This window comes from Lynx rufus, unplaced genomic scaffold, assembly GCF_022079265.1.
Source record: "Lynx rufus isolate CCGP_SWC_20201006 ecotype Redwood Valley unplaced genomic scaffold, mLynRuf1.p SCAF_13, whole genome shotgun sequence".
NCBI lineage: Eukaryota > Metazoa > Chordata > Mammalia > Carnivora > Felidae > Lynx > Lynx rufus.
Window position 1 is genome coordinate 19,734,263 of NW_025814827.1, and position 23,839 is coordinate 19,758,101.

Genomic DNA, 23,839 nt, shown 5'->3' on the forward strand with positions numbered 1-23,839 from the left:
AACTATAGTGGAAAGGGGTATTTAGTCTTAAGTCACTTGCCTTTAAAAATAGATTGGGTAGTCTACTTAATTAAAAAATGTTCTTTCACAGGGAAAGAGACACTGGTCGCACAAGAGCTATAATCATTTAGCCACTTTTTCCAGCTGATAACAAACTTGACACATTAGGCAGCAGCAATCAGTGACATTTGTGACATTTTCAGTCAGAAAAATTTGGCTAACAAGCTCATCCCTTGCCTGCTGAGTAGCCTGTTCAGAATATATTACAAACTAACAGTTTTTAATGCTGATTTAAGGGAACTCTTCCTTGAGTAGCTAGAAAGTATAAACACTGATCCCTCCAACCCCCACACACATATTATCTGGGTTTTAAAGTTTCTGAAAATCAGAGTAGCTGGTCTCATTTGGCTTTCTTTAGAGACCTCAGAAGGGGTGAATATATGTTTGAAATTCCCACAAACACTCTAGGATTTCCCAAGTGATTATTAATACCTTCCTCTCTTTCTCCTTTTTTCAGTCCTAGGGTTGTCATTTGCAGGAGTTTGCTGTCAGATACCTCTGTACACTCCCAGAGCTTTCTGAGATAGCATATGATGAATTTCCAAATTTTCTTTGCTTGTTGCAAACAAAAATTTTTTCCTTGCCATGACTGGTGCTTATTTTACTGTTTGCTGTGCTTCAATTTCAGCCTGGCAGGGTGTGAATGTCCTCCCATGCTCTGATCAAGGGATCTTCTGCAGCAGCTGCCTCAGGGGCAGTGTGGCTTTCGGTAACCACAACCTGCACTTTATCAGATTTTAAAGTGGTGGCACATGGTCACCAGGCTGCTGTAACTTTTGGGTTTTGGGGCTCCTATCATTGTCAGGGCCCTTGCCCTCTACCATCACCCCTTGTCTTCTCTTCTCCTCCCGCACCTCCCCAGGAAGAAGGAAAGAAGGGAAATTCACATGGATTTGGCTCACTATGTGCTCACTGAGTGCATTATGCTAGGTATTTTCACAAATATTTTTCATCAAACCCTCAGCATAAATGCACAAAGGAGTTGTCATTATCACCACTTTTACCAGTTGGTTAACTGAGGTTCACAGAGGTGAGGAACTTGCCTAGGACTACAAAAGTGGCAAGAGGTAGGGCTGGGATTAGGATCCTGGACTCTAAGCTTCAAAGCCCAGAGGATCTCCCGGAGAATGAGCCTCAAGCCTGACCCACCCAAGAGTGTGGATCTGAGTTCAGATGAGAAACTGGAGGCTGAAGGGAAAACATAGCAACTCTTCTCCTTAAAAGGAACAGGGCTGGCCAAAGTACCTTTAAAACTGGAGAATTATAGGACCAGATGTCAGACCAAACAGACGAAATTGGCTGGTTTGGAAATTTTTGTAGAATCATGTAAATTTTAAATATGGATTAATCAAGTTCTCAGTTCCTGCACTATTATGGATAAGCCATTAAGTTTTCTTATTGGCCCATCCTACTTTTTTCAGGCATTGTTTCCCCCTTCCCCCCTTGGCCTAAACAAAAGGAGCTCTAATTCAATAGTTCAATAGACATTTATTTTTTGGCTACTTTATGATAGGGACTGTGTTGTCCGTATATGTTGAAGATACAAAGAAGAAGGAAAACATACTTCCTGACCTCATACAGTTCACAGTACTGAGAGCCAGGGCAGTGGACAGCAGATACAAGCAGCTGCCAAGTAAACCTACAATTAACATATAATGTGATCATATCTTTGCAAGGTAGAGAGCTAACTCAACCAGGGTGGTGGTGGGGTGAGGAATGGATAAGGGAAGACTTCTGAGAGGATGCAATTCCTGATATGTGATTGAGCCATTCAGAAGATCAGGACCATAATTCTATGTGTAAAACTCTTTTAGAAAAAGGCCAATTCACACCAAAGTAAGGGAACAACAGGGACCTTTTCAGGGAGGGCCTGAGAAGATAAATTAGTTGCTAGCACTATATTAGAACCTAAATGAACTTTTAGTTCCCTAGCTGTCTTCAAGCTTCTATGAGGTCACTTATATGTCTGTTTCTGGGCTTCTGGATGGTTATTCTGGATTTCCCCAAGGCCTGGACCATAATCTGTTCTTCCTCATTTGTGCCTCCTTACTCTGGAACTCTACGAGGAAATCTATTCAGTTCCTCTTAACCCCTGGGCGTATTGCTCCTACCATTACTAAGCAACTATCTTATCTTCTGGAAGCCTGTACTCATGATTTCAGCTTACTTACTGCCTCTACTAGTTGCTGTGGTCTAACGGTTTCTGAAGTCTTCTTTCTCATGTGTGTCTTTCAGCTACTGTTTTTATTGCTACTGCCTAACCCTCTATCATATTCATATTCTCCAAAAAAGGAACCAGTTTGTTAATAATTACTAATCTCTTCCTTGGGCAAAGCCTCATATTCAGCTAACTCATAGGTCACTGTCTAGTCAGGGGATTGGTTGTCCTAGTGTTGGAGCTGAGCCCTGTTCCAACACAGGGGCCCAGGGCTACAAGTGACAAGGATGGAGGCCTACAACAATAGAGCCATTTACAAGTCAGCTATAGAAGGCAGCCACAGATATGGTAGGCAACCTGAAGCTAGACTGAGGAGAATGATGCTATAGATATGCAGGAGCCACTATAAATGGAAAAACAAAAAACATACTAACATCAACCATAATATTCCCTTGGCTAACTTCAGGTAATAGTAAGGGGAGAAAAGTGGTGAGAATCTGGGAATAAGTACATACAAGAAAGAACACAGAATATAAGTACATCCAAGGAAAGGAGACATATTGGCCTACTTCACAGGAAATTATCTTTCCTGAGGCTCTTAAAAAGAATGTCCAAAGACTTTCATTTTCAAATATACGAGATGAGAAGCAATGTCACAAAGATAGCAACATAGGTTGTTACTGATTTTGGTTCCCCTCCCAAGAATAACTAACATCTATTCAAGCACAGGATACCATTGAGTGAATCCTAGAACACAGGATAAGGCTGAAGCACCCCACTGTACCTAAGAGACCAAGACGGACTACATTAGAAGGGTAAGAGAAGTGCCTACACACAGACCACATTGCCCTCCCCCAGGCCAGGGCAGCACCATGCAGAGAGATTTCCCCTGAGCCTCTGGTTCTCCAGTGGGAAAGAAGAATCCAGGGGACAACTAGTGCACCCAATACTGTGGGTTGCTTTGTGGGAGCACCTACTCTGATCTTACCTCATGGGGATTGCAGAATCCAATTCTTGGGAGTTTTGTTTTGTTTTCTTTTGTTTTGTTTTGTTTTGTTTTCAAACTAGAAGTTTTCATAACCCTAAGCACAATTTGCCCACACCCAGACAAGGTGGTGAGTCATAGCTCCACCCACTGTAGAGAGTACCTTCCAGCCCCATCTGACCAGAGGGGCTGGCAAATATCCTTGAAGCTTATGTGGCCCAGCAGCACTCAAGCCAAGGGGCAGGTAAGCAGAGTTGATCATCCACAGACCAAAGTCAATACCCAGCATGGAGAGTTCTGGTGCTATGAACAGATACAGGGATCAATTCATAGCCAAGGGTGGTGGGAGCTCCCAGCCTTTACCAACTGGAGAGACTTTGGGAAACTTAACAGCCCACCCCACCCCCTCTAGCCCAGGCAAGGAGCTGAACCACAGCATCACCTGCTATGGTTAGTGTCTTTTGGCCTCATCTGACCAGAAGGGCTGGCAAAAACACCTGGAAGCTGTGTAACCCAACAGCACTTGAGCTGAGAGGCGGGTGAACAGAGCTGATAGTTTACAGAACAAACAGTGTCCCTGTTCAGTCAGGGAACTTGGGGTGCGTGTTGGCTTGAGTTAAAACAACAAAGAGCTTTGCTGACATTAGAGCTGTTTCTCCTGCTGTGCCCAGGCAAGGAATCTAATTCATAGCCCTGCTCATTACTGAATATAGCCTTTGACCTGTCTGAACAGGGAACCTAACATGAGCATATGGAATGCTCCATAGCCCATTCAACAACACTATACACAGTGGCACTTGAACAGCAGTGGCTTCACCCACTGATTTGGGTCCCTAAACAGTGAGCTGTACAAGCCCTTGGCTCCATCTTGCTGTACTGACAGGGCAAGGAAGTTAATTCATAGCCCCATTCACCACTGAATATAGCACCCAGTTCTGACCATTTAGTAAGCCTGATTGGAAAGTCCAGGCAAATACAGAGCCCATCCTACAACCTCACTTGGATAGGGAACAAAGCCAAAAGCCCTACCCAACAGTTCTCAACCAGTGAGGTACCCCCTCATCCCTGTCCTCAGAGCTGAAAGAGTTGCCTTGCCCCCCAAAAGATCATAATATCAGACCACACTTGCCAGAGGATATTCCCAGCAGACACACCCAGACACCCAAACTGAACTGACTGGTAAAGAACTGTCTCTGCCAAAGCAAACCTGTAAAGTCTGGAAGAGGAGTCAAGTTACTCAAATGCACAGATGCCAATATAAGGAATCAAGGATTATGAGAAGTCAGGTAAATATGAACCAAAAGAAACTACTAAAGCTCCGAGAACTGACCCTAAAGAAATGGAGATTCATAAACTGTTACACAAGGAATTCAGAATAATTATCTTAGGAAAGTTTAGTGACCTACAAGAAAAAAGAGACAGACAATTAAGTGAAATTAGGAAAACAATACATGAACAAATGAGAAGTTTGACAATGAAACAGCAACCATCATCAAAATAATAAAACAAACAGAAATCCTAGAGTTGAAAAATATAATAATTTAACTGAAAAATTCAATGAAGAGTTTCAAAAGTAGACTTGACTGTGCAGAAGAAAGAATCAATGGCTTGGAAGTAATAAAACACTGGAAATTATGCAGTCAGGGTAGGAAAAAAAAAGAATGAAAAATAGTGAAGAAAGCTTATGAGCACTACAGGGCACAATGAAAGGAACCAATATTTGCATTATGAGAATTCCAGAAGGAGAAGAAAAAGGGACAGAAAGTTTGTTTGTTTGTTTGTTTGTTTAGAGAAAGAGTGTGGTGGTGGGAGAGAGGGGCAGAGGGAGCGAGAGAGAATCCCATGCAGGCTCCATGCTCAGCACAGAGCCCGACACAGGACTCCATCACACAATTCTGGGATCATGACCTGAGCCAAAATCGAGAATTGGATGCTCAACTGACTGAGCCACCCAGGCAACCCTAGAGAGTATATTTAAAGCAATGATGGCTCTCTGTGTCTCCCTCTCTCTCTGCCCCGCCCCCATTCATGCTCTGTCTCTCTCTGTCCCAAAAATAAATAAACATTGAAAAAAAAAAAAAAAAAAAAAGCAATGATGGCTCAAAACTTCCCAAACCTAGGTACAGAAATGGACAGCCAGATCCATGAAGCCCAAAACCTTAAATAGGTTGAACCTGAATAGGGCTACACTGAGACACATTAAAATTACATTGTCTAAAGTCAAAGGCAAAGGCTTTTAAGAGTGGTAAAGGAGGGATGCCTGGGTGGCTCAGGTGGTTAAGTGTCTGACTTCAACCCAGGTCATGATCTCATGTTTCATGAGTTTGGGCCCCATGTCAGGCTCTGTGCTGACAGCTCAGAGCCTGGAGTGTGCTTCCAGGCACACTTCCTGGAGTGTGTCTCCCGCTCTCTGCCCATCCCCCGCTCATTCTCTCCCTCCCCCATCATGCTCCCCTTTCCCCTGTGCCCCCCCATCTCTATCAAAAATAAATAAACATTTAAAAAATTAAAAAACAACAGTGGTAAAGGAAAAGAGGATTTCATAAGACTTTCAATGGATTTCTCAACAAAAACTTTTCAGGCCAGGAGAGAACAGGATGACATATTCAAAATATTGAAAACAATTCCTGTCAACCAAGATTCTATACCTGGCAAACTTGTCCTTCAGAAACAAAAGAAGGATAAAGACTTTTCCAAACATGAAAACTAAGGGAGTTCAATGCCACCAGATTTGCCTTACAAGAAATGTTAAATGGGGTATGCCTGGGTGGCTCAGTCAGTTAAGTGTCTGACTGGGACTCAACTCAGGTCATGATCTCATGGTTCATGAGTTTGAGCCCCACATCAGGCTCTGTGTGGATAGCACAGAGCCTGCTTGGGATTCTTTCTCTCCCTTTCTCTCTGCCCCTTACCTGTTCTCTCTCTCTCTCTCTCTCTCTCTCCCTTTGTCTCAAATAAATAAGTAAAAGAAATGCTAAATGGGAGTTCTTTTAGTGGGAGCAAAAGAACACTAATTAACACCATAAAAAACATAAAAAAGTTATTGTAAATCTCACTTTGCAGATGACATGATTTTATATAGATAAAATCCTAAAGACTCAACCTAAAAACTATTAGATCTAACCAATGAATTCAGTAAAGTTAAAGGATAAAGATTAACATTCAAAAATCAGTAACATTTTAGGGCACCTGGGTGGCTCAGCTGGTTGAACCTCCAACTCTTGATTTCAGCTCAGATCATGATCCCATGGTCATGGGATTGAGCCCCATGTCAGTTCCACATTGAGCATGGAGCCTGCTTAAGATTCTCTCTCTCTCTCTCTCTCTCTCTCTCTCTCTCTCCCTCTCCCTCTCCCTCTCCCTCTCCCTCTCCCTCTCCCTCTCCCCTCTCCCCTACTTGCTCTCTCTCTCTGTCAAAAAAAATCAGTAACATTTCTATACAGTAACAATACATTTTCTGAAAAAGAAGTAAAGAAATAATCTCATTTATGATAGCATCAAAAACAAAATACTCAGGAATAAATTTAACTAAGGAGGTGAAAGATCTCTACTCTGAAAAGGCATGTGATGAAAGAAATCAAAGAAGACACTAAATAGAAAGGTATCTTGTGTTCAAAGGTTGTAAGAAGTAAAATTGGTAAAATGTCAATACTATCAAAAGCCATCTATAGGTTGAATGCAATCCTTCTCAAAATTCCAATGGCATTTTTTTACAAAAGTGGGAAAAATACTTCTAAAATTTATATGGAACCACAAAAGACTTTGAATATCCAATAAGTCCTGAGAAAGAAGAAAAATCAGGAGACATCACTTCCCGATTTTAAGCTACTCTATAAAGCTATAGTCATCAAATAAGTATGATACTGGCGTAAAAACACAAATAGACCAAAGGAACAGAATCAAGAGCTGATTAATAAACCTAAGTGTATACAGCCTACTAATAGTTGCCAAGGGATCTAAGAATACTCAATGGAGAAAAGACAGTCTTTTCAATAAATGGTATTGGGGTAATTGGATATGCACATGCAAATGAATGAAACTGGAAACCACTCACAAAAATTTCTTAAACCACTCACAAAAATTAACTCAAAATGGATTAAGGACTTAAGTGTAAAACCAGAAACTACAAAACTCCTAGAAGAAAACATAGGAATAAAGCTCCTTGACATGAGTCTTGGTAATGATTCTTGGATATGACACCTAAAGCACAAGCAACAAAATAAAACATAAACAAGTGATAGTACATCAAACTAAAAAGCTTCTACAATAAAAACAACAACAACAAAAAACACCAAACAATCAACAAAGTGAAATAGCCTATGGAATGGGAAAAAAAATTTGCTAGCCATATATCTGATAAGAGGTTAATATCCAAAATATAAAAAACTCATACAACTCAATAACAAAAAACAAAACAAAAAAGAAAACAACCAAAAACCAAACAGCAAACAATTAAAAAATGGGCAGAGGACCTGAATAGGCAGTTCTCCAAGGAAAATATATGAAAGGATAAAAGGTATATGAAAAAGAGGTTCAACACCATTAATCATTAGGGAAATGCAAATTAAAACCACAATGAGATATCACCACACGCCTGTTAGAATGGCCATCACCAAATAGACAAGGGATAACAAATGCTGGCATGAATGTGGAAAAAAGGGAACCCTCGTGCACTGTTGGTAGAATTGTAAATTGGTGGAGCTACTATCAAAAACAGTAAGGAGGGGGGTGCCCGGGTGGCTCAATTAGTTAAGCATCTGACTTCGGGTCAGGTCATGATCTCGCAGTTGTGAGTGCAAGCCCCATGTTGAACTATGCGCTGACAGCTCAGAGCCTGTTTCAGATTCTGTGTCTCCCTCTTTCTCTCTGTCCCTCCCCCACTCGTACTCTATCTGTCTGCCTCTTTCTCAAAAATAAACATTAAAAAATAATTTAAAAAAAACAGTAAGGATTCTAAAAAATGTAAAATGTAACTACAGTATGATCCAGAATTCCACTTCTGGGAATATACCCCCAAAGAAAACAAAAACAGTACTTTGAAAGATATCTGCACCCTCATGTTCATAGCAGCATTATTTATAATAACCAAGACATGGAAACACCCTAAGCGTCCATTGACTGATGAATGAATAACAAAGTTTTGATAAATATATATGTAATATATATATTCCACTTGAATATATAATATGTTATACATGGAATATAACCAATTAAATATATAATATTCAGCCATAAAAAATAAGGAAACCCTACCATTTGCAACAATATGGATGGATGACCTTGAAGGCATTACCCTAAGTGAAACAAGTCAGAAAGAGACAGACAAATTTCTATTTTCTCACGTAAAGGTAGAATCTGAAAAAACTCACAGAAGAAGAGATCAGACTTGTTACCAGAAGCAGAGGGTGGGGGAGGGGAAATTGGAGGAAGGTGGTCGAAAGGCACAAACTTCCAGTTATAAGATAAGTGAGTACTAGAAATGAAATGTACAACATGACTATAGCTGGCACTATTATATAAGGAAAGTTAAGAGAGCAAATGCTATGAGTTCTCATCACAAGCAGAACATTTTTTCCTCTTTTTTGTTTTCTGTTTATTATATCTATAAGAGAAAATGGAAGTTAACTGCCCTATTATAGTAATCATTTCACAGTATCTGCAAATCAAACCACCATGCAGTACACCTTAAACTGCTATAGTGATGTATCTCAATTTTTTCCTCAATAAAACTGGGAAAAGAACAGGACATAAAGAGTACAGTGAGTATAATGATTAGTTTTATGTTCAACTTGGCTAGGCTCAGGTACCCAGTTATTCAATTACTCTAGGTGTTGCTATGAAGGTATTCTGTGGGTGTGGTTAACATCCACAATCAATTGACTGTAAGTAAAGAAGATTATCATTAATAATTTGGGTGGGCTCCATCCAATCAGATGAAAGGCCTTAACAAAAGTGAGATAGTCCTGAGAGAAGAAATTCCAACCATGGACACTGCAGTGAATGGTTTAAGAGTTTCTGGCCTCCTGGCCTGCCCTACAGATTTTAGACTCAGCCCCCCACAATCATGTAAGCTAAATCCTTTAAATAATATAATAAAATAATTACAATAAATGTTATGATAGTCATAATAGATATTATAGCAAGTTACTATGCTTACATATGCATTGTGTGTGTATGTGTGTGTGTGTGTGTGTGTGTGTGTGTATATATATATATATTCTCCTACTGATTGCAGGGGACAAAACCTTGACAGAACCCTCCCTGCCAGTATGGAAGCACAGACTTGGAATTTGGTACCCCTAGAACCTTTATCATCAGCTGTTCCTTCCAATTAGGCCCATCTCCTCTCTCTTCATATCCATGCTCATTTTCCTACTTCTGTTCACATCACTCTTCCCTTATAATTTGTCTCTACACCTCCTACCTTATAAACTCCATCCCTTTCCTTACTCTCTAGCTCCATCCCAAGTCCTCCATGAAGTTGTCTCTTTTTGCTCTTTTCTTTCTCTAAACTCCCTGAGTAGTTATTAGCTGTCCTATTCACTGTGATTCTTAACCTTACATATCTTACCTAACACTGTTTTGTATTTAGTGTCCACCACTAGTAAGTATAAATTTGCAAATATAAATCTGAGTGTGCAAGAAATACCACATTTCTTTTTTTGTTTAAATCAAATTATGGGGCGCCTGGGTGGCGCAGTCGGTTAAGCGGCCGACTTCAGCCAGGTCACGATCTCGCGGTGCGTGAGTTCGAGCCCCGCGTCGGGCTCTGGGCTGATGGCTCAGAGCCTGGAGCCTGTTTCTGATTCTGTGTCTCCCTCTCTCTCTGCCCCTCCCCCGTTCATGCTCTGTCTCTCTCTGTCCCAAAAATAAATAAACGTTGAAAAAAAAAAATTTAAATCAAATTAAATTCACGTCAGACATGAGTGACCCACCCTCAATTCTATTGGAGTAGAAGGAAACCTAATCTCGGTTATCACTGGGCTTTCCTCCTTTCTTCCTCAGGAGTGCACCCGAACCTCAAAGACTTATGTTGAGTCTAGAACGTGGTGGTGGCGGGGGGGGGGGGGGGGGGGGGCGGGGAGGTGGGAGATGGACTTTGACATCCTCACTGTTCGAGGATATATGGTCCCTAGAAGCCAAGTAACACCCCTATTCATGAACCAAAAGTGGTAGAAGGATTCAGCCACACTAGGGTCTGAGGTTTGGATATCTCTTGGGGTGCTTCTAGGAAGCAAGGCTGGTATTTCCACTACTGGAACCCTGACCTTTGACTTCTTTCAGTTTGGGGAAATTTTTTCCTTCTCTAAAATTCCATCTACCCACAACCCCTTCCTTCCTTCTTTCTTTCTTTCCCTTGCTTACCAAATGCCCCCTCCCCCCAAACTTGTTTAACCCCCTAGCAAAATCTCCTCAAGGAGCAAGGAATCTGGAAGGCAGATTGCTAGGCACAATTCCAGGGATAACACTGACACGTCACTCTAAGGTGGTCTAGGAGGCTTCATTTATAATGTGAGTGGTGTCCCCAGAGTTGTCTAAGAAAGGGTTCCTGTCATACAGCTTTTTGCCTACAAACACAAAACTTCCTTTTTTTTTAATGTTTATGATTTATTTTTGAGAGAGAGAGAGACAGACAGACAGATAGAATGCGAGCAGGGGAGGGGCAGAAAGAGAGGGAGACAAAGAATCTGAAGCAGGCTCCAGGCTTCAGGCTCTGATCTGACAGCACTGATCCCAATGCAGAACTTGAACTCACGAACCGTGAGATCATGACCTGAAGCTGAAGTCAGACATTTAACCGCCTGAGCCATCCAGGAGCCCCTACAAACACAAAACTTTCTTGAAGACTGTTTGGAATGAAGGGAAGGGAAAATCTAAGAACATAAACCAAATTAATAGCCCAGGAAGTTATCCTGGTACTCACCTTCTTTTGAATTTGTATTTTACTGCATTTTAAAAAATATATGTGGGCTGATATGTCTAGTCTTAAATTATATACTCCTTAAAATTTAACAATATTTTGTTTACCACTTATTGTTAAATCTTTCTGAGGTCCCAGCATTAATCATTGGTACATAATAGGTACTGAAATGTGCCCTGAAATGAACTGAGGAATGAGAGAGTTCATGGGTCACTGAATAGGCTCCGCCAGTTCATACTGCACAGGTGCAGACCTTCTTATTGTAGGATTGGCTCCAGTGTCTTTTCATTGTCACTTTTAGGATTAGTTAAATGTGCTTTTCCTTTACCTGCTTCTGTTCACAGCTGCTGCTAGCCTGAATTTCCAAGATATCAAATTTCAACTTGGGACATTTCTAGCCCCAAGTAAAAGTAAACACTTGTTTTAAAATTCAAGCAGATGATATTAACTTGAACCTTCTTTAATATAAAGAGAATTGCAGGTCACAACACAAACGTATATGGTAACAACAGTGTAAATTTTCTAAGTGGAGTCAAAGCAGGGCTTGGCATTTATTTTTATAATACCTTTCACTTGAAAAACCAAGTATATTTTGAGAACTTTATCCCATTAATCCCTAGAGATAACCTGAAAGAATGTCTTGTATAGATAGGGTCACAGAGCCAGGTTGTGACAGTGTTAACATCCTAATGCCTTGCCCAGTATTTGAATAGTTAGGCTACTTTATTTTCACAAACCATTGTTTTAATACCATAATGGAGTATTTGTGCTCTAATATGAGAATTCAAATTTTCACATCATACTAAGTATGGCATAAAGAAAATTTATCCATATTTGCCAACATGCACTTGGTTTTTAACCCTCTGATCTCCCTCTTCTATAATCTTGCTTTTTCTTTATTGTCCTCCTCCCCACTCCCCTACCCAACTCCTTCCCTCTAATGCTATTAAGACTGAAAACTCAATTACATTACAGCATTGGAATTTAATATATCAGCTCCTCTAAAACTATATACATTTCTAAAGGCAACAGCTTATCCCCCATACATTAATCATCACTTTCTGATATGGAGAAAGAGTTTTTGGAGGTGGAAAGCCTTCCTTCACTGTTCCCATAAATAATAATGTGTAGGTGATTACATATTCTACTTTCAACTCCTAGAAGGAAAAGTTTGCAATGGAGGAGGCAGAGGAGGTAATGATCAAAGGAAAAAGGATGAGGGAATACTTTGTTGTTTTTGTTTTGAGAGAGAGAGCACGAGTGCATGCTTGAGTGGGTATAGGCAGATAGAGAGGGAAAGAGAGAATCCCAAGCAGACTTCATGATGTCCATGAAGAGCCTCAGGTGGGGCTCGATCCCACAAACCATAAGATCATGACCTGAGCCAAAACCGAGTCGGATACTCAACCAACTGAGCCACCCAGGTGCCCCTACTTTGTTATTTTTTAAACATTTTTTTAATGTTTATTTTATTATTTTTGAGCGACAGAGAGACAGAGTGTGAGTGGGGGAGGGGCAGAGAGTGAGAGGGAGACCTAGGATCTGAAACAGGCTCCAGGCTCTGGGCTGTCAGCACAGAGGCTGAGGCAGGGCTTGAACTCCCGAATAGCTAGATCATGACCTGAGCGGAAGTGGGTCGCTTAATTGAGCCACCCAGGTGCCCCCCCCACTTTGTTACTTTCAAGGGGGAATAAAAGAATAGGGTAGAACCTTATATCTTTCATTATTGTAAACCACCATAATTTGTACAAGTGAAATGTACACTTTGAGTACATAACCAATGTTTACTATTGATGAAACCTATTTTAGGGTTCATCTTTTGTCAGAACAATTATAACTAATAACCCAGAGTAACATCTTGTAAAATGGGCTTGTGTCTCCCTCTCCTTCCTTTCCTCCCCTATACAGTCAATTAAGGATCTGAACACCAAGCTAACACTGACCGATGCATTATTCACTCATCCTATGTGCCCTTTCATGGCTTCACACCAGTGCTTATGCTAAAATCCCTCTTCCTTCAGTGCTCTGCCTATTGAACTTCTTCTATTCACCCAATGAGACCCAATTCAAATGCTAGCCAAGAGACCTTCTCCAGACAGCTCTTTTACCGCAAACAGGACCAATACCTCCCTCCACTATGTCTCTGTAACATGAGTTGACATGATTCTATTTTATAACTCATCATCTTGTATACTTAATATATGTTAATATGTCTTTCTGTCCTAAAGAATGTAAACTATGTCCAGTTCGGACCAGGTTTTTATATAAGTATGTATATATGTGTATTTTTTTGGCCCAATATTATATATCAAGCATGATAAATATATGATAATTGTATATGCTGTATAGTCTGGATAGTATAAAAAGTTTACAGTTACATAGAAGAGACAAGGTTTACAGATATAAGAGAGCAAGATGGTATAATGCATTGGGATAAGAAATTTAAGGTTAAGTAAATACTGCATTCAACAAATATTTACTAAATACCTAGGAGTAAAAGGAATTGTGTCCCAGGACTACCAGGATAAATAAAACATAGTCACTACCTTTCAGGTGCTCACAATCCACCTTGTAGAGATTCTTTATATGCATATACCACTTTCATGGTTTAGATGTCACCTTACATGTTGTTCCTCATAACAATTCTGTGACGTAGGTCACTAGTTTCATTTCTATAGAGATGGAAACAGAGGATTTGAATTCCCAGGTCTTCTAACTCCAAGACCAGAGTCTTTCTTCCCCACTACATCAGTGTTTCTCAAAATTTTCTACTGGAGTACACTTTCACAAGAAGAATAGACTTATACTCCTCAGGATTGGGAAATATAAGCTCAAAATCTAATGTTATCTTAAAAATTCATGTTTACTATAATGTTTTCCATTATTTCTCACTGAGTCAAAATGAAGGTCTAGGAAAATGAGCCACACTGATTCTGGGTGATTCAGGGACCTTAGTATAGGGTTTCATCACCACAGGGGTACACACACAATTTCAGAAGTACATGGCTACACTGCTACCTTTATTCACGTTTGGCTGAATTCAGGTGTCTAGGTTTGGCTCGAGTCCCTATCCAAGATTTTGGGTAACTTGGTCAGTTCTCTTTTAGGTTTCTAATGGCATGATTTTAGTTATAGCCCTCTCTGAAGACTGCAATAGAACACACTCTACTCCCAAATGTTAAAGGAGCAGTGGGAGACAGATCCTTTCCTTTCTGCAAAAATGTCTCATTCTAGCAGTTAGGTCTCTTCAGTCTGATACAATTTGCCACTCATTGCTGGTTGAACCTAAGAGTCCCAGATGTCTCCTCCAACCGCCTGTTGGTTCTTGAAGGCCCCAAAAGCTCAACAATGCCCACTCAAGCTAAAGCACCGCCCTTCCATCCTCACCCCGGGGCAGCTCAGGGTTGCAGCTCTGCTGAGCCCTCTAGTGGCTGCTGGGGTGACATAGCTCTTTCATGGAACCGATAAAAAACTCTCAAAAGTTGCACTCGGGAAGCCAGCCTGTGTGACACCCACTGGCGTACTTAAAAAAAAAGTCTAGTTTCTCAGCTTCCTTTTCTTAAGGGCCTTTGGCAGGTCTCAGATACATTATCTTTCTTGAATGAAATCCCTCACTCCCTAGTATCTCTCCCTCCCAGGGTGTGGCAATGTGAAGCCATCATACTTTCTTAGCGAGGTAAAAAAATTAGAATCTGGAGGACTAGGCAACTTTCCCCAATGCTTTTCTTTCTTTCTTTCTTTCTTTCTTTCTTTCTTTCTTTCTTTCTTTCTTTCTTTCTTTCTTTCTCTCTGCTTTCTCCATCTTCCCTATGGACATGGAATTTATATATACACTCAAGATTTTTTAGTATTATCTCATGTTCAGCATGGGTTGCAGATTGTGCAATTAGACTTCCAGGATCAAACTCCCGGCTCCTTCATTTACTAATTGGATAACTTTAAGAATGTTATTTAATCCCTCCAAGCTTCTGTTTCATTTGTTTAATAGGAGAATTTATAGGACAATACCTATATTATATATAGTTTGGGAAGGAATAACTATGATAATGTATGGAAAATGCTAGGTCTGGCAGGCTGAAAGTGCTCAGCAAACATTAGCTAATTGTTATTCTTTTTCAAAGCTTCTATCTAAAGCTTCTATCTAGTGCACGCCACGTCTATCAGTTTGGTACAGAAAAATACTGTCTGTAGAGGACACAGAGGTGCATATGCAAAATGAATTCATAAACAACCTATATTTTCCTAAAGTGGCTAAGCTAATAGTGACCTTAGGTTATAGGAAAGGGGACCAATTTGTATGAAACAATCAGTGCAAAGAGTATGAAGCTGCAAAGGAAACCAAGCAGCCTGAAATCCTCATGAAGGAGCAGTGTTTTGTACACAGGTGTTCCTCTTACTCCACCACCCCTGACCATCTACAAGCATTCAGGGTGAATCCAGGAGCCAGGCCTGAGGGCACAGCGGTGCAAAAGCAAGAGAGTTCCAGGGCAAGGCAGGGCACAAAACACTCCAAAGCCAGGAAGCCCAAGCCAATCAGATTGCTCACCCAGGACTCTAAGTGGTGGCAGAGCCTCATGGCCCAAAGTCCAAGCACAGCAGGAAAGTGGCCAGAGAACCTGATAGGTAGAAACCTGATAGAAACTGTTAGAAAAGTTAAAGCTGAGAGCTCACAACACCCACAGGCCCAGAGAAAGGTCAGTGTGAGCTGAGCAGCTGTTCCATCTGGTGCCAGAGGCCTTGGCGGTTGTCTTCTACAGCCAGGCAGTTTAGGCCTGCCTGATGAGCCCCACCTAGAAAAGCCAATTCTTCTGCTCTTAAAGGGGACTTGCTTGTTTCTAGCAGGGTCTTATTCTTGGTAGACAAAACTGTCTGTTAAGTGTGAATGGGAAGAAGGGCACAGAGTGTGTGTCCAGGGGTTCAACTGGCTCCAAAGGAAGGAGCTTATGTCTGAAGCCTGAGCCTCCATGTTGCCAGAATTGCATGTGTTTCTTTCAGAGGCAGGCAGGGGCCTTGGCTGCCAGGGACCCTGACAAGCCGCGACTTGAGCTGTGCCTTAGAGCCTGGGTTGGCTTGAGAGTGGTATAGAGGAGGGAGGGAGGGCATTCCTGGAAAGGGGGTGGGGTGGGGAGGTGAGGGGAACAGCATGAGCAAAGGCACGAAGGAAGAATGAATCTGCTGCGCGTTGAGAATGGCATGGAGACTTCACTGATTGGAGCCGGGAGTTCTTGCAGGGGGATGGAGGCAGCTATGATTGGATAACTAAAGTGGGGCCAGATTTGGAGGGCTTTGAATGCCCGACTGAGAAGCACTCAACCCAGCTCCTGACTTGCGATTTCCGTTCAAGACTGAATTACCTAAAGGGTGGTTAATTCCAACGGGTGTTCTTCTTTGGGGGCTTTGGAAAAGTCAGCTTATCTTCTTACCTGCTTCAATTCTCTTCGCTTACCCAGGGAGAAGCAATAATCACTCGTCGAGGGCAGAGGGAATAATGTTGATTAATTTCACTTTTCTTGATTTGAAGATGCAAGGGGAAAAAAAAACAGAATCCCATTTCCACGCCAAATATTATATTTGGTTTCTCCTCCTCCTCGTCCTCACGCAAATTCTCTTTCTCTCGCCAGCACCTCCCCCACGTTTTCCTGCTCTCCTCCACCAGCTTGGCCAGTCCCCTCCTCTGCCCGGGCGGCGCGCGTTCCGGGCCGAGCTGGCCCGCGCCTGCCCTGCGCACCCGTGCGCCCCCCTCCCGGTCCCCTGCGCCCGCGCCCGCGCCCGTAACCCGCACACGCTGGTCCACGCCCCCCCCCCCTCCCCCGGCGGAGCGGTAGGTGTTTAGCCGTCTGCGCCGGGCCGCAGTGCGGCTGCGCGCACTAGGCTGCCTCCTGGGCTGGCTGGGCAGCGGCGGCCGCTGTGGCGGCGGGGCCGGGAGCGAGCGGCGGCGGCGGCGGCGTGGGGAGTGGCGTGGAGCCGAGCCTGGGGCTGCAGCAGCGTGGGCCCCAGGAGTAGAAAGCCCCCGGGGCAAGAAAGGAAGGCCGGGCCGCGGAGTCCCTGAGCAATCGTTCTCGGATTTGGGGGAGCCTTGCCCCCCCACCTCGTCTTCAGACGTCCCCTTCTCATCCCCCTCAGCCCCGGCCGCTGACGGGAGGAGGCGGCGGCGGCGGGGGGCTGAGGGGCGCCGCCATGCCTCTCCCGCGGTGAAGCGTCCCTGCCGTGAGGAGCCGCTCGGTCTCCCCGGTGATGTCCCCCAGGCGGCAGGCGAAAGCGACTCACTCGAGCCCTGGGGTAAAGGCCTAGCTTATTCAGCTTCCTTCCTCCTCCTCCTCCTCTTCCCCTCCCCCCCTCCTCCTCCTCTCCCCCTTCGTCCTCCCCTCCCCGTCTCTTCCCTCACCCTTCCCCGAGCCCCCATCTTCCCTCCCTCCCTCCCACCCCTCCAGCAGCGATGGCAGAGGAACAACAACAGCCGCCACCACAGCAGCCTGATGCCCATCAGCAGCTTCCCCCCAGCGCCCCCAACTCGGGGGTGGCTCTGCCAGCCCTTGTGCCTGGGCTGCCAGGGACAGAGGCCAGCGCGCTGCAACACAAGATCAAGAACTCCATCTGGTAAGAGGATCCTCCATCGCCGGGGTAAAAAAGCCCAGGCACATTTCTGCTGCAAACGGGGTGGGGGGCGGCGGGCGGAGGAAGAGGCTGAAGCATTCATTGAATGTGGGTATCCAGAGTCGGGTGCATTTTTATAGGACCTCTGGAGGTGTGGGGACTTTGCATCACCTCTGGTCTCCATAGCCCCCCCCCCCCAAATGCTTTTACCCCCTCAATTGTGAGTGTAGATAAACAAGTTATTTGTGGTGTTCATTTATGTGTAAGAGGAATATGGGACGAAATTAAGTCATGTTGCATGATCGTGGCATGAATTTGGGACTCAGGAATGTGAAATGTGTTTACTCCTTTTTGCAGTCATACAGAGAGGAAGAAGTGTATTGTGAATTTTCACCAAACAGACATTGTGCGTAAGAATATTAATATGCAGCACAAAACCTAATGTGTCTCTTCCTTTCGGTTGGTTTAGCTGCTATTTCTGGATGTTTTTGCCTTCTTTATTCTGAGATTAAATTTCCTTTCCAGGGAGTTTATTTGCATGATTGTGAAGAAAGGGCTTTTTTAGTATATGATATTTTAAGGTGGCAGTTTACACTGTAAAGTGATTTTTTAATTTAAAAAGATGTTTTATTTTAAAATGTCTTGCCATTTCGTGCCTTTTTCTTTTTTAAAAAAAACCATAGGTGAGATATCCTTTGCTATTTCTGTGCTTGCTTGTATGAGAATTTACAATATTTCAGCATTAGGTTAAACTCTGACGGACTGGTGGCAATCTTTTAATAATTAAATACATTGAGTTAAGTCTATCCTCTGTTAGAGCCATTGTAAATATTCTTTGAACATGAACTTGCAATATTTTTGTAGGATTCTTCATTAACTGACATTTTTAAAAAATGTAGTACTGTTTTAAAAGTGGAAAGCAATATTTGGACTTTGGTCTAAGAGATTGCTTTTAATAGACGTTTTAAAATAGAATGTAAAACAAGCTCTGATTTTAAAAATGAAATACCACATGTCCATCATTGAATATGACTACTAAAATATTAAAACTCCTTCATTTTATTGCAATTTAAAAATAAATGCATTACACATTGTAGTACAATATTTATGCATTTTAAAAACAGTCACAATTTTTAAATACAAAATTAAGGTTTGTTATATGGTAATTTTTATTATTTCTTGGCATACATCCATGTTGTCATGATGCTGATATGAAGTAGGTCAGTGCAGGCTTTAATAGTTTCTTACTACACAGTAGTTGGCAGCTGAGTATCTTGCTTTCAGTTTTAATATTAAAATGAAGTTTAAATATTTTAAGGTAGAATTTTTTGGCTTTGATGATAGTCATGTTTTGGCAGCTTGAATAGGTCAGAGAAGTAAGATTGTCGTGTGTGTGTGTGTGTGTGTGTGTGTGTGTGTGTGTGAGAGAGAGAGAGAGACAGAGACAGAGACAGAGACAGAGACAGAGAGACAGAGAGAGAAGCCTTTATTCCTTAAGGGATACCCTCACCCCCTTTTGAAAACTTTAAAGGGAGAGATGGTTAATCTCCTGCCAGAAAGTAGTGGGTTTTAACCCCTATTAACTTAATGTAACTTAGTGTCTCTGAAATCATCATTGAATTGTATTTGCCCCTTGGTTTTTACATTTAAGGTAAGGGGCATCTAAATTAAAGAACTAAAATCTTTTACGAAAGGCACATTTTAAAAGTTGAATTAGTAATGTATTTTAATTTATTATGAGAACAGTAGGGGAAAGGAAACTCCACTTTATATTTTTAAAATAGAAGTTATATAGCCAACTGACTGAATAATAATGATAGTACTCTTTTTGGTAAATCATGTGATTTAATTATCCTTTCATTGATAATTTGTATTTACACATTCATTACAACTTAACTGCGCTGACTCTAATGTGAGAAAAACTTATCCTAAAGTAGAGTGCACTTCATTTTTTTGCTACTTGCTCAGAAAAAATAATGGGCAACAAACACCTTCATCCCCGAGTATACAATTTGATATCTTTATTTTAAAATTGTAATGGCACACTTACTAGTGTTTAATTTTCAAGCGTAGAAATCCTATTTGCAAAAATGATTACGTTTAGAACTTTGGAACAAACAGTAGTGGGTCATAAACAGCATTAGTGGAGATAGTTAATATATAGTCTCATATCCCCTGACCCACAAGGCTGGATTTGTATTATTCATCAAGTGACTATCTAAAATAAAGACACTAAAAAAAGTGAAAGCCTTTTCACCACCATCTCCTCTAAGAACTAGTGTGCTAAATTAAAATAATTTTTAATAGATAAGATTGCAATTCTTTAAGTATCTCATTTCACATTTTTTGAGGGAACAATATTTTTTTATCAGTTACTTTATAACTTGATAATGTTCTGAGAGATCAGTTTTGTACTACTTTCTACATCAACCTTTGGTATCATTACTAATGAGAATTTAAAATTACATTAAGCCAAAATGTGGCATTTAAAAATTATCAAATGGGTTTTGCATTTAGGTTGATCACAGTTTCTAAATTATTGAACTTGCAGATCACAAACAAGTCCGTACTTGTCTTCCTATTCAACAAATATACATATAATATGTGAGGCAGGCCCTTAGTTGGACAATGAGTTATTTATTATTTCAGTTCATAATTATTCTGTTAAACTAAAATGTTGTTTGATGAAAGTATGTCCATTGTAATTTTAAGCATTAAATGAGACTTTGAAAAAAAAGGTTAAGTGTTCAAAGTTGAAATCATGGTACCTGATGAGATCAGAAATTATTTCATAAGAATTGGAAATAAAATTCTAAAAAAATGTTAATAAGGTAGTTCTAGAAAATGAAGATACTGCCAACTTGATAGTGTTGTAATATTTGTTGATATATTTGAGAGTATCATCCACTTAAGTCCAAGTTTATAAGCTGGCACTTCTTGACCTTCCTCATTCCCACTCCATAGACAAAGGTCCAAATCACTTACTACTTTGAGAGGAGAGGTATTTACAGAGATGTGTATTAATACTGAATATGCTGTGAAAATGTTATTTTTTAAATAATAGGATTCTAATATAAACTTTGCATTAAAAAAATGAAACTAGTAACCTGTGTTTTTTTCCTAAATAAAAATCTGTTCTGGCAACCTAAAACAGCCACAGCTAACCTCACTGCAAACTGCTTGAACTTAACATTGCACCCCTGTTTGGTTACCGAAAAAAAAACAAAAAAAAAAAACAAAAAAAAAACAAAGCAAGTTTTTCATTCCTCTTGTCTCCCAATATCTTCGTAGTTTAAAGAAGAAAAAAAGAGAATTTGTGTTTAGTTAAAAATACCCCCCCCCCACACACACACTGCTTTAGTTTCCATTTTAAAGCAGTTTTACTTGAAACCCTGATAGAATAAAATTCTTGTGAAAAAAATAGGATAGAAAAAAATTACATTTGATATCTCTTCTGCCTGTTTGTGATTAGTTATGAGAATAATCATACCTACATGGGTGTGAGTGATTAACATTTGCAATTTGGCTGTAACATAAACAGCAAACCTTTATCTAGAAATTTGAAAGAAATCCTGATGTTTTACTGTAGAGAATGTTCTAATACTGTATTTACTCAAGAAACAAATTCAGGGATTTTTGAAAGAATTAGTCATCAGTTGTTTATAAGCCTGTTTATAACCCTTTATTTATTTATTTATTTGTAAGACCTTACAAACCATTTGTTAAACAGTCCTTAAGATGTGTCATTGTCCTACCTACTTCTTGGAAACAGATAAATTAAATGACAGGAAAGATAGGATTCCTCTCATTAATTATCAGACCTTGGAAGCAGTGTTGGTGCCAGAGTTTCTTGTCTTTATTCAGTCCGGTAAGTCATACAGACTTCTGAATCTCATGCATTTTAGACTTAAAATTATAATCAAAGTGAAATTATGTATGTGGACCTTTTGGATGTTTTCTAAATTCAATTTAAACCCAAATTAGACAGTTTTGTTTTACTTTTTTATATATTAGTTACAGAGAGCAAAGTATGATGATCCACAAGGTTTACATGGTAAAGCCGTATTAGACCTGATTTCTGTCCCATGTACTAGAACTCAGCAGTTCCATTTTGTCCTTGGTTCTGGGTCAGGGCATTTATGAGCTCTGAGAATAGTTATTGTTCCTTCAACTGCAGTGGGAAACATTTACTATAAAGCTTATAACTTTAGAGTTTACTGTAACCTTAAGTCCCTGATCTTCATTTTGCTTTAAAATTAGAGACTGACTAGTACATTACCTGGCTTTCATATAGTTTTGAATAGTTGGTTGAACATGGGGCTTGTCCTGTATTGAGACTAGCTGTGATGATTGCATCCCAACAGTTTGTGACTTCAGAAAGAAGGCAGTTCCTTGTTCTCTGTGATTTGAAACTGATAAAATTGTTTTCCCTATTGACCAGGAAGGCAAGTAAAGCAGTTTCAAGCCCCTGGCCTAATGTTTAGCTCTTAGGTAATGGATGTGTGTGTGTGTATAATTTACCAATTCGATCTCCCTACGGGGATGTGTCTTGAATGTTATGTGCAAAACTGATTTGGTTTCTGTCTCACTATTAGTTTTGGTATTATTGGGGAAAATGAGCTTCACTGTGGTAGAAAAGACAAGTATTTTATGTTATGAATGATAATGCTTTGAGTAAAAACTTGTGTCAGATCACTTTTTATATTAGAAAAACAATTGTTGCACACAAAAATTGTACAAATGAAAATAATTAAAATGAGCATTGTCATTTACTGAAATTTGAACACTGAGCAAGAACAGTGTGTAAGTACTCACCTGACTGAGTACCTGCTATATACAACATACTATGCTAGAGACTGGCATTTGAGGAATGTGCCTTCACTTGTAATGTTAACCTAAGCAAAAAAGTGCAATAAAATGTCTCTTTTATTTAGTTAGGGAACCAGGGAGAGAGGTGACAAGTGCCAAAGTGTTGATTGTGAGAAAAGTAGACCTTCATTTCCTTGTCTGTAAAATGAAAGATTTTATACTAGATGACCTTGCAAGTTCCTTTAGCTTAACTTTCTATGATTGTGTTACTAAATTAATATTGACAGGAATAATAAAACATACCATAAGCACAGTGAAAGACTAACAGAATTAACTAGTCATAGGCAATCAACAGAACATTTTCAATGGACGAATTGTTAGGATTTGTCAGTGTTTCTTGGGTGTTGGCCCAGGACTATCTGAAGGTGTTATTCACTTTTTGTTACCTTATGCAAGAGTTCTGTTATGTGAGATTCTGTCTGCAAATATTTATTGAGCATGTATTACATTTAAAGTATTCTAAGAGCCGTTGTTGATTGTGCAGAAATATGTAAGTCTGTGCAGTAATCCCTGTTGTTGGGGAGTTTACTAATTGAGAGATTGCACTATTGGGATTATTTGTGTGCTCATTTTGTTTTGCTTATAATTATAAAGAAGTGCTCAGTACTTAAAAGCACCTCACATAGGAACTTTTTCCTGTAGTAATAGTGTAACATTTTAAGGCAGTAGTGGATGTTATATTATAAATTTGGTTATGTAAATAAAAAGGTGTGTTTTCAGAATTATTTAGTATAGGGTGGAGCTTCAGTACTTCTCCTCTTCACCTAACATAGACTTTTTTATGTTTATTTATTTATTTTGAGAGAGAGACAGTGCAAGTGGGGCAGGGGCAGAGAGAGAGGGAGAGAGAGAATCCCAAGCAGGCTTCACGCTCTCAGTGCAGAGCCCGATACAGGACTCGATCTTAAAAAGCTTAAGATCATGACCTGAGCCAAGATCAAGAATCAGAGGTTCAACCAACTGAGCCACCCAGGCACCCCTAGGGTAGACTTTTTAATGTGTTATTGTGATAGTGTTCTTAAGAACAAGACAGTAAGATGGTTACTCCATATCTCTGCCCAAACTAAACCAGCGCCTCTTTTTCCACCAGCCTGTGTGTATTTACTTGCTTTCTCTTCTGCTTTATTGAGGATTCTAAGACTTCAGGTTAAAGATGAGCAGCATCGACCAAAAGGAGGAAGGATCTTCCTGTCCTGGGCAAGTTAATAAATAAGGAACAATAAGCTCTGAGGCCTTAATGCACTGTGCGCTG

General features: G+C 40.6%; 1 protein-coding gene across 1 annotated transcript in view; it reads left to right on the forward strand.

Moving 5' to 3' along the window:
- The first annotated feature begins 17,085 nt into the window (after window positions 1-17,085).
- RFX7 (regulatory factor X7) overlaps window positions 17,086-23,839 on the forward strand; it is a 136,737-nt gene continuing 129,983 nt past the window's right edge. The window contains exons 1-2 of the mRNA XM_047075070.1: window positions 17,086-17,403; window positions 17,559-17,721. Of these exons, the coding sequence (XP_046931026.1) occupies window positions 17,561-17,721 (161 nt within the window). The 5' untranslated portion in view covers window positions 17,086-17,403; window positions 17,559-17,560. The remainder of the gene's footprint in view (window positions 17,404-17,558; window positions 17,722-23,839) is intronic.